Raw genomic sequence first — 12,270 nt, 5'->3', positions numbered from 1 at the left:
TGGAAAGGGAAAGTTTAGAGGGAGAAACTGAGACTTGCAGATGTTGGAAACAAGAGTGGAGAAACATTCTAAGCAGTGGAGAAGCACACCATCTCCAGGGAGACAGAGTCGATGTTTCAGGTCTAAACCCTTCATTTGGACTCCATTTCCCTCTGTAGATGCTGCCTTTCATTCAGCATCTTGTGTTGCTCAAGGTTTAGAGAAACATGGGCCAAAAGATACAAACTTAAATAGGCACAAATGATTCCGCAGACGATGGAAACTTTGAGCAATGCACAACGTACTGGAGGAACTCCACAGATCAGGCAGCACCTATGGAGAGCAGGACACATCTGACATTTCAGGCTGAGACCCTTCTCCTGGCCTCAAACACCAGCTGTTTATTCCCCTCCATAGACGCTACCTGACCTGCTGAGATTAGATGGATATCTAGGTTGACGTGGACCATGTCTGTACCTGTGTGACATTACTTAATGACAATCCCCAACCTCTCCACAGTCTGGCTCATCTTCATACCCCTGGATCACGTTTGGATTTGAGTTCAAGTTTAGAATCATCTGACTGCACACATACAAAACCAAAGGAAACAACGTTCCTCCAGACCATGGTGCACCCACAAAACATACCACACACAGCACATAAACCAAGGTATTACCATTAATAAGTTAATAAAATATAATTCAAAGCACATGCAGTGTGTACACAGGTAACAGTAAACCCCTCGCTCTCCTGGTGAGGAGACCTCATTGGTAGCAGAGTATGCATTCGTCTCACAGCCTGAGGGAAGAAGCTGTTATCCAGTCTGGCAGTCCCAGTCCTGATGTTCATATGACCTCATTCCTGATGGTAGTGGGTCAAAGAGATTGTGGGTTGGGTGGAAGGGATCCTCAACAATGCTTCATGTCATTTGTATACAACATTTCTGGTAAATGTCACAGTGGTTGTCAACTGATGACTAGCTTTGGCTCAACATGGTGTGAGCACTACACAATACGGACCTCAGACCTCAGCTGAGCAGGAGGGAGCTCCTCGTCACCAGCCTCCAAACCCTCAATCTGGGCAATGAGAGAGAACAGTTAGCACCCTGCATTCCATATATAATCAAGATCATAAGACAAAGGAGCAGAACCAGGCCATTCAACCCACTAAACCTACTCAAAATTCCAATCGTGGCTGACTTATTATCCCTCTCAACCCCATTCTCCAGTCTCTGAGGCAATCAATTCCAGATTCCCCTCGTGGATTGTTATTTTGCAATCTATTATTAAAGTTATCATTGGGTCCAGCCTCCAGTACATTTCCTGAAAGACTGCAGATGGTCATTGCCTTACCACGCCTGAGAGAAGGAGTCCAAAACTGGAGGACATAGTTCTAAGGTGAGCTGGAAAATGGGGCAACTTTTTCCACAACTACTATCTCTCTCTCTCAATCCCATTCTCCTGGCATTCTGTAGCCTTTGACACCCTGACAACATCCTCTTTAAATATACCCAATGACTTGGCCTCCACAACTGTCTGGGGCAATGAATTCCAGATTCACCACCCTCTGCCTAACAAAATTCTTCCTCATCTCTGTTCTAAAGGGACATCTGCCTATTCTGAGGTGTTACTCCCTGAACCAAGACTTCCCCACTATAGGAAATTTCCTCTCCACATCCTTTCAAAATTCAATAGGTTCCTCAATATCAGTCCTCATTCTCCTAAGACTCCAGTAAGTACACTCTTCATGCATTAACCCTTTCATTCCCAGAAATAATTCTCTTAGACCTCCCCTGGACCCTCTCCAATGCCAACACATCCTTTCTTTGATAAGGGGCACAAAACTATTTACAATACTCCAAATGTGGTCTGCAGTGGCCTAATACATCCTCGGCATTATACAACAACACACACAAAATGCTGGTAGAACACAGCAGGCCAGGCAGCATCTATGGGGAGAAGCGATGTTGACGTTTCGGGCCGAGACCGTTCATCAGGACTAACCGAAAGGAAAGTTACTATCTTTCCTTTCAGTTAGTCCTGACGAAGGGTCTCAGCCCAAAACGTTGACATCGCTTCTCTCTATAGATGCTGCCTGGCCTGCTGTGTTGTTGTTTGAATTTCCAGCATCTGCAGATTCCCTCGTGTTTGCTCAGCATTATACCCTTGTTTTCATATTCTTGTCTTCTCAAAATGAATTTCATTGCATTTCTCAACATCCCATTTGCCGTCCTCACTACCGACTTAACTTACAAGTCAACCTTTAAGGAAGCCTGCACAAGGACTATCAAGTCCCCTTGCACCTCCGATTTCTGAATTCACTCCCCGTTTAGAAAATAGTACTCTATTTTTAAAAGTATCCTTTCTACCATACGGCAAGGCCATGCATTTCCCTAGTTTTCCGTCTGCTACATCTTTGCCCACTCTTCGAATGTCTAAATCTGCCTGCAGGTTCACTGCTTCCTCAGCACTACCTACCCCTCCACCTATCTTCATATCGTCTGCAAACTCAAAGAATCTCTACAACACAGGAGGCTACTGTGGCCCACCGAGCTGCGGCCTCCTCTCTGTTCGGGTGATTCCCACTCCTGTCCATTATCCACACACACCCACCCACCCCACAGCTGGCACATTGCTTTCCATTCATTTTCTGAAAACAACCAGTGAACTACGTTCGTCGCCGTTCTGGACCTTCATCACCTTCTACAGTCCCAACAACCCCACACAGGGGCGGGGCGGGGCGGGGTGGGGAGTGGAAGCAAATAGAGTGCCAGACACCCTGGGAGGGCCCAGGCCACCCGCCTGCCTGCGCTCCGAGGCCGCTGAGCCGCGCCTCACCTTCTTGTCCCAGATCTGCAGAGGTTTGCTGCCGATGCTGTAGAGGATGGAGAGGAAGCCGCTCTGGAACGTGTTCTTGAACATCGCGCAGCCCCTCCGGCTCCCCTCCAACGTCCCCGGGCAACTCCCGCCGCCGCCGCAGCCCCGCACAAAGGTTCCGCGCGAAGAAGGTTCCGGCTCCGGGCACCCCCTTCCCCGCCTGGCGTACCGCTGCCGCCGCTACTCCAGCCTCCGGGCTCTGGCCTCCTGCTCAAGCTCGGTTGATAAGGGCGTTGCCAGGGCGACCCTCGGTTGTCACCAGTGCTTCGATGCACAGCCCGCTTGTTTAGCTCCGCCGTTGCCATGGGTCGCATAAGCACCCTGACTCCCCGTTCATCCTATCAGCGCACTGCCCCGGGCAATTTACATACGCCAGCTGCGATTGGTCAAACGTGACATTACAGGGCGGCGAGGTTGGAGAAGCGCTCCTCAGCCATTCGCCAGAACCAACATGACAGCCAGAGGTTCGAATGTCATTGGTGCCGCGGTGCGCTAGGCCCCGCCCCTACATTGCCGAGCTAGTTTGCATATAGGCCGCCAAGGCGCCACGTGTTTGTGTTGTGGATACAGGTGGCGTTGAGCTCGGCAACACGGCGAAAGAGGAGGTTCTGCCAGTCCCACTTAACCATCCTATAGAGATGCACATGCCTCCCCCTACCAATCCACTTCACGGCATTTATTAGAAATTGCAATTAGTTCATTATTCTCACGTTCACCGAGGTACAGTCAAAACTGTGTTTTGCATACTGTTCATACAAGAAATGATATACTGTGTCCACTTACATAAGGAATAAAACGGAGCTGAGAGTTAATAGTGCACCACTGGAAAATGATGCTGGTGAGGTAGTAATGGGAGACAAAGAAATAGCAGATGAACGTAATGGGTACTTTGCATCTGTCTTCACTGTGGAAGTCACTAGCGGTGTGAGTGTCAGGGAGCAGGAGCGAGTACCATTGCTATACAAAGGAAAATGTGCTAGGCAACTCAAAGGTCTTAACGTATCCTCCTTAAAGTAGTCACCTGGACAAGATGGCCTACATCCCAGAGTCCTGAAAGAGGTTGCTGAAGAGCTAATGATCTTTCAAGGATCACTCTTCATTCTGGCATGGTCCCGGAGAACTGGAAGATTGCAAATGTCACTCCACTCTAAGAAGGGAGGATGCAAAAGGAAGGCGATTATAGTTAGCCTAACCTCGGTGGCTGGGGAATTGTTAGAGTCTAGTATGAGGTTTTGGGGTACTTGGAGACTAATAATTAAATAAGTCAAAGTCAGCATGGTTTCTGTAAAGGGAAATATTGCCTGACAAATCTGTTCAGACTTCTTTAAAGAAGTAACAAGCAGGATGGACAACGAAGAGGTAGTGGATGTCATTTACTTGGATTTTCAGAAGACATTTGATAAGGTGCCACACATGAGGCTGCTTAACAAGATAAAATCCTATGGTATTACAGGAAAGATACTGGCATGGATGGAGGAATGGCTGACAGGCAGGAGACAGAGTGGGAATAAAAGGGGCTTTTTCTGGTTGGCTGCCAGTGACTAGTGGTGTTACTCTGGAGTCAGTACTGGGACTGCTGTTCTTCACATTGTTTATCAATGACTTAGATAATAGAATTGATGGCTTTGAGGCAAAGTTTGTGGATGATACAAAGGTAGGTGGAGGGGTAGGTAGTGCTGAGGAAGCAATGTGATTGCAGCAGGACTTAGACAAATTGGAAGAATGGGCAAAAAAGTGGCCGATGGAATACAGTGTTGGGAAATGTTTGATAATGCATTTGGTAAAAGGAACAATAGTGCAGACTGTTATCTAAATGGGGAGAAGGTTCAAACATCAGAGGTGCAGAGGGCCTTAGGAGTCCTCATGCAAGACTCCCAGAAAGTTAATTTACAGGTCCAGTCTGTGGTAAAGTGGCCAAATGCAATGTTGGCATTTATTTCAAGGGGAATAGAATATAAAAGCAAGGAGATAATGCTGAGCCTTTATAAGACAGGCCGCACTTGGAGTATTGTCAACGGTTTTGGGCCCCATATCTCAGAAAGGATGTGTTGTCATTGGAGAGTCCAGAGGAGGTTCACGAGGGTGATTCTGGGAAAGGACGGTTTAACATACAATGAGCGTTTGACAGTTTTGGGCCTGTACTCACTGGAACTTAGAAGAGTGCGTGGGAATCTCATTGAAACCTTTGAATATTGAAAGGACTAGATATGGATGTGGAGAGAAAGTTTCCTCTGGTGCAGGTATCCAGAACTGGAGGGCACAGCCTCAAAATAGAGGGGTGACCTTTTAGAACTAAGGTAAGGAGTACGTTTTTTAGCCAGATAGTAGTGAATCTGTGGAATGCTCTGCCACAGACTGCAGTGGAGGCCGAGTCCATGGAAATATTTAAGGTGGAAGTTGATTGTTTTCTCCAGGATCAGCCATGATAGAATGGTAGAACACTTGATGGGCTGAATGGCCTAATTCTGATCCTATATCTTTAGGCCTTATGACATAGGAGCAGAATTAAGCCATTCAGCACATTGAGTCTTCTCTGCCATTCCATCATGGCATTATCCTTTTCAACCCCATTCTCATGCCTTCTCCTCATAACCTTTGATATCCTGATTCAACAAGAACCTATCAACATCCACTTTAAATATACCCAATGCTGTATATTCAATGGCTTGGCCTCCACAGCTGTCCGTGTCAATTAATTCCACAAATTCACCACACTCTGGCTAAAGAAATTCCTTCTCGTCTGTTCTAGAGGAGCATCTTTGAATTCTTGAGGCTGTGCCCTCTGATTCTAGACTCAACTATAAACATCCTCTCCATGTCTACTCCACCTGGGCCTTTCAATGAAATCGAATCTTATTCTTCTATACTCCAGTGGGTACAGGCCCAGAGCTGTCAAACACTCTTCATACATTGACCAGTCATTCCCATGAACTTTCTCTGGATCTTCTCTGAAGCCAGCACATCCAAAGTTCAAAGTTAATTATCAAAATACATTTATGACACCATATACAACCCTGAGATTCATTTTCTTGTGGGCATACTAAATAAATCCATAATAGAATAATAATCATAATAGCATCAATGAAAGACTGCATCAACTGGGGCGTTCAACTGGTGCGCAATAAACAACAAACAGTGCAAATACAAAAATAAATAAATAAACAAACAAACAAACAAACAGGCAATAAATATTGAGAAAATGAAATGAGGAGGTCTTGAAATTGAGCCCACGGCTTGTGGGAACATTTCAGTGATGGGGCAAGTGAAATTGAGTGACATTATTGTAATGTACGGATCTATTTCTTTTATCTGTCATGTGCATTGCTCTCGCTGCAATGTAAATACACCAATTCGAGCCATCATGAACTGCAACAACATTTACAGTACCAAACAGCAAGAGTCTGACAGAACAGAGAAGGCCATCACGGACACTAACAGAGGCACGAGTACAGTGCATAGTACTCAGTGAAAGAAGCACAGAATTTTAAATGAAAGTAACGTGGTGATGACGTCAGTTAGGAAAATCGGCAAATTTGATAGCACTAATGAAGGCTGGGAGTCGTAAATTCAGACGGTTGAACTATATTGTAATGTATACAATGTGGAGGAGTAAAATAAAGTCCCTACACTTTAGCTTAATGGGTGCAACAGCATACAGTCTCTTACAACCCCTGAAAAGCCAGAAAGCAAGGCATTCACTGAAATTGTTACAATTTTACATAATTACTTGAGCCCTGGTGATAGCTGAAAAATTTAGATTATACAAAAGGAACCAGTCAAAGGATGAAAGCATTTCTGAACACATTGCAGAACTGTGCAAACTTTCCCAGTACTGTGACTTCAGAGATGGACTTTCTGATGCATTAAGGGACATGTCCAAAAGATAGCTAACCTTTGACCATTGCAATGTCATCAGAGACACTGGATCCAGCAGAACTACAGGAAAAAAGTTAGAATGGGAAATGCACAAAATGTCCCTGAATGGTGCAAAAAGCCAAAGATGTTATCGACGTGGCAAATCTTTCCATGATGCAAATGGATGTTGGTTGAAAGAAAACGCCTGCAGGAAGTGTCACAGACAAGGTCACATGGAGAGTGTACAGGCGGAGAAAATGCACAACCAGTGAAAAGTCTCAAACACAAAGCTAAGCAAATGTGAAACTGAATCGATCAACACAGTCTGACAAAGGTGTGCTGTGATGCCTACAACAGCATGATATTACTGAAGCAGATCACAAAATTATATGCATCACAATAGATGTGTCTGGTGTAAAACTGGAAATGGAGCTGAATACAGGGTTAGCTATGTCTATAATTCCAGAGGATGGCAACAACAGATTGTTTTCTAAGATACCATTAGAGAAGACCTCAGTGATGCTAATGACTCACACAGGTGAAAAAGGGTCTCTCAAAGGCAAACTGAAAGTAAACGTGATGTATGGAGGCCAAATACAGCAGTTAGAGCCTTATGTATTGAAAAGTAGAGGGCCAGCACTTTTTGGATGTGAATGGCTGAGAAAAATCCAACTAGACTGGCACTCAATGTGGCAACAACAGACAACTGCAGCCCAAACAGTAGCATTAATCAGAGGCTGTCACAGCTGCTTATTGCTAATAAGGGAATAGATAAACAGATTGAAGGCTTGGTCAAAAGCTGTTTGGAATGCCAAAAAGTTCAAAATGCACCCCCACAGGTACTGTTACACCCTTGGGAGTGGCCATCATCACCGTGGCAAAGAGTACATATTGACTTTGCTGGGCCATTCAATGATTCCGTGTTTCTGATTGCTGTGGATACTCATTCGAAGTGGTCAGTGGTTGTACCAATGAAGTCAACCACCTCAGCAAAGACTGTCTCCACCTGGAGGATTATCTTCACCAGAAACAAACAACACGTACAAACAAGCTGGATGAACTCAGCAGGTCGGGCAGCATCCGTTGAAACGAGCAGGCAGCGTCTTGGCCCAAAACGTTGACTGCTCGTTTCAACAGATGCTGCCTGACCTGCTGAATTCATCCAGCTTGTCTGTACGTGTTGATTTGACCACAGCATCTGCAGTGTACTTTGACTTATCAGAACAAATTGGAGTGACAACGGACCATACTACATGTCAGCAGAATTACAACTGTTCATGAAGAAAATTGACATTTCAAGTCAGCTCCTCACCACCCAGCAACAGATGTGTTAGTTGAAAGGTTTATCCAAACCTTCAAGTAGTCCATTAAAGTGATGGAGAAAGAGGACATTTCTCTATAGCACAAGGTGGACAATTTCCTTTTTGAGTATCAGAACTCTGTTCAGGCGATGACAAATCAAACACCTACAATCTGTTCATGAGCAGGAATTTAAGATCTCACATAGACCTCCTGAAACCAGACCGACAGAGGGAAATGCAGAATAAACCATTCAGCCAGTTGCCAAGTGAAGCAGCAAGGAGCTTCGAGATTGGACAGAAAGTCCTAGTGCACCATTACTAAAAAGACAAGTGGACACCCGGTAAGATAACTACAAGAACTGGACCACTGATGTACACAGTGGATGTTAGAGATCAGACGTGGAGACATCAGGTTGGACCAGATACTGGATGTTTAACCAAAGAACACACCTGAGCCGAATGCATCCAACAAGACAGACACATTACAGTCACCAGACTTACCTCTCAGTAACGATCCTGTCACTGACAGCAACGTGACACAGGAAACCAGAAAAATTGTCATTGACAAGACACCTGCCAAACCTGATGCCTCTCCACAGGTCCAGAGACGTATCCTGAAGAAACAGAGTGCCACCCAAAAGACTGAACAATTACGGTCATGGAAAGGTCATGATTGGCCATGTCACGACATGGCATATAATGAAGTTGATTACTTCAACTCTAACCAACTGAACTGCGGGTTAGTACTCCTTCCATCAGTGAACTGAGCTACTCAATATAATCTTCATAAAATGAAGTATTGACTACAGGATGGGGTGTTATTTGAAGTTGGACAAGAAGTTGGTGAGGCCTAATTTGGAGTATTGTGTTCAGTTCTGGCCACCTACCTACAGGAAAGATGTTAATGAGATTGAAAGAGTGCAGAGAAAATTTACAAGGATGTTGCCAGGTCTTGAGGACCAGAGTTACAGGGAAAGGTAAGATAGGTTAGGACCGTATTTCCTAGAGTGTAGGAGAATAAGGGAAGATTTGATAGAGGTGTACAATATTATGAGGGGTATAGCAAGCAGGGGCTGTCTGGTAGTGAGGCGGCATCAGCACTGGACTGCAAGGCAGATGGTCCTGAGTTCAAACCCGGCCGGGTCCCACCCTGGACAGCAGTATCTGCGTGGAAGGAAGGCCTGGCGATCTACTTCTGTCTCCTGCCATGAAAACCCTGTGGACCTTATGGTCCATGCAGTCACGAAGAGTTGGATTCAACTGAACAACAACAAATAGAAGCAGGCAGTTTCCGCTAGGGTTGGGCAAGATAGAACGAGAGGTCATAGGTTAAGTGTGAAAGGTGAAATGTTTAAGGGGATCCTGAAGGGAACAACTTCACTCAGAGGGTGGTAAGAGTGTAGAACAAGCTGCCTGAGGAAGTGGCGGATGTACGTCTGATTATAATGTTTAAGACTGGATGAGTACATGGATGGGGGTGGAGAATGGAGGGCTACGGTCAAGGCGCCCATTGATCGGACTAGGTAGGTTAATAGTACAGCATGGACTAGATGGACTGAAGGACCTGTTTCTGTGCTGTAGTGTTCGATAATGTGATGAAAATTGACAAAGGTGCCTGCCACTTTGGCCATTCCCTTTTCCCTCTTCTACCTTTTGGGAGAAGATACAGGGGTCTGAAAGTCCAGATCCCCACTGTTAACAGACTCCTGAACTAGTCACATCTTCCACATCCCCTTCCCAGTGAAGCTGGCACGTTATTTATTAATTTAGAGATACAATGCAGAACAGGTGGGGTGGGGGAGAACTGGAGCTCCCAGAGGAAAACCACATGGTTTAGAATCAGGCTTATTATCACCAGCAAATGCTGTGAAATTTGTCAACTTTGCGGCAACAGTTCAGTGCAATTCATCATAAATATAGGAAAAATTCCGAATTACACTACAAAGGCTGGACCCCACGATGGAGCTGACTGATTTCCCAGCTCTGTGCTGCGGGAGGAGTGTAGACACTCCTTGCAGACGGCGCTGGAAATTAAATCACGGTAACCTTCAGGCCACTGAGTTTCCCTCAGACACTGAACTCTGCCTCTTCCATTGTCGTCACTTCAGCATTGCTTTGTACACTTTTATTTATCGTACCTTATTTTTAAGACTTGCCTTCCTCTGCTGTCTTGCAGCTGTACCCACTCGGGGAAGGTTTCTGTGTCAACCCTGGGGGAAAACCCAGAGCTGGAGTCCCTAAGTCGGCACATCTCACTCCCGTCCTACGTTCAGTGCGATGCCTGTTGGGCCGCTGTTGCCCAACTGTGTCGTTCTCTGCTGTTACTTTGGATTATCAGCTGCACGGGCAACAGCTTGCCCTCCATATCGTGCTGCCCTGGTTTGCACACTAGACAGCTGGGGGGGCAACATCCATGGCCAACCCTGACCAAAGGAGGCCTCGTGTCTTACGCTGTACTGTTACAACAAAACCAATTTCATGACATCCCTCGGTGAAAATAAACTTGATTTCTGATTCTGGTACCTTGGGTTAACTTCAGGCATCTAGTACAGGAGTCGGCAGCCCCGTCGGTTAACGGTGCAGGTCCATGGCATAAAAAAGGCTGGGAGCTCCTGAGTGTGGGGGAATTGGAACGTTCTGGATGTAGTAATGAAGACAAGGGCTGTATGTGTACCAAGCGAGACAGGCCGCTGGAGCAGCTCCTGGCTTTAGGATTGATTTTCTGCACAGGAACAGCTCAGCAAGTTTAGTTCGGTGAACGGCCAGGATAATAAGAGGCAGTGATCGAGTGGCCTCAATCTAGATGGGCCAAAGGGCCTGTTTCTGTGCTGTCGTACTGAATGGATAGTCAGAGACTTTTTTTCAGGGCAGTAATGACCAATACAAGGGGGCATGATTTTAAGGTGTTTGGAGGAGAGTATAGAGGGGGATGTCACCGGTAGGCTGTATTTTACAGAGAGTGGTGGGTGCATGAAACACCCTGCCAGGGGTGGTGGTAGTAGACAGATACTTTGAGGCCATTTAAGAGACTCTTAGACAGGCACTTAGGTGATGGACAGATGGAGGATGATGTGGAGAGAAGGGTTAGATTGATCTCAGAGTAGATTAAAGGGTCAGCACAAAGTTGTGGGCCAAAAGGCCAGTACTGTTCTGTGTACTTGAGATCATACTACAATCTTTCCACCATTCTGGTTTCCGTCGGTAGCATTATTCAGTTTATGTTTTGACTCCTGTCGAAAACTGCACCTCATGCTAAACGTCAATCGTCTGGAACTACTTGTGATGGACCGTGTTGTGTATGGGTTATACATACTGTGTTGTGCACCTTGGTCCAGAGGAACATGGTTTCATTTGGTGATATACACATGTATGACTGAATTTGCTGTTTGTTTAATGTTTACTCTGAGTTTCACATGAGCAAAGAATTCCATTACACTCGGCTGTAATCTGATTTGTTTCCTTAAGGAAGTCATACCGAGGGGGGGGGGGGTAATGGGGATGAGCTCCCACTGCCTATTAAATGCTCCTAATGGCGTGCACCTCAAATAGCCTCTGACAACCAAGTCCAGCTCCGGGCCTTCACGCGTGGCTCAGCTACTAAACCCAGCATAACTGTTCGTACTGGCAGGGGAAAGGGGCAAAGGCGGGTTACTGGCGCCTTAGAACCAGCCGCTCCAGCCAGATGGAACTTGCCAGCCATACTTAGCAGTTCATCTCGGAGGGAGAACTCTAACCTCCGCTGCCTTGCGGCCATACCCACTCACAGGGAAGGCTTCGGGAGTAAACCCCAAGGGAAAATCTGGAGCTGGAATCCTTAAGGTAGCCCTACGTTGAGTTCAACGCTGACTGGCAACTCCTGTGACGCTGTTGGTACCAAACTGAATCGGTCTCTGCTGCTGTTCCTTTGGGTTTATCAGCTACGTGGAGAGGGGGAGCCTGTTGCAGGGGCAACAGCTTGCTGTCCATATCATACTGCCCAGGCTTGCATATCACATAGACATCTGGGGCACAAATCGATCAATGAAGGGACTCGCGATGTAATTCACTTTTCCTCTTAGCGGCGCAAGGAAGGGGGTGCGCAGTCTTCCTCACTGACTAAGTGTGGCCATTAGTAAGCTCACTGCTACACAGCTGAACCCAGCAAACAAGGTTCAAGGTCACGGCCAGCTATCTGTGCCAAGGACATAAATATTAGATCCCGATCCATTCTCCCCTGTATCTGATCCATTTAAAACAAGAGACGGCCAAGTTGTGGTCTA

At 46.1% G+C, this 12,270-nt stretch overlaps 1 protein-coding gene across 1 annotated transcript in view; it reads right to left on the bottom strand.

Annotated features, from left to right (window-relative positions):
• Window positions 1-3,163, bottom strand: part of cfap20 (cilia and flagella associated protein 20) — a 29,264-nt gene extending 26,101 nt beyond the window's left edge. The window contains exon 1 of the mRNA XM_059971630.1: window positions 2,817-3,163. Within this exon, the coding sequence (XP_059827613.1) occupies window positions 2,817-2,900 (84 nt within the window). The 5' untranslated portion in view covers window positions 2,901-3,163. The remainder of the gene's footprint in view (window positions 1-2,816) is intronic.
• Window positions 3,164-12,270: the final 9,107 nt, after the last annotated feature.

The sequence above is a fragment of the Hypanus sabinus genome, chromosome 6, assembly GCF_030144855.1.
Source record: "Hypanus sabinus isolate sHypSab1 chromosome 6, sHypSab1.hap1, whole genome shotgun sequence".
NCBI lineage: Eukaryota > Metazoa > Chordata > Chondrichthyes > Myliobatiformes > Dasyatidae > Hypanus > Hypanus sabinus.
This window is presented reverse-complemented; position numbering and strand designations above follow the sequence as displayed.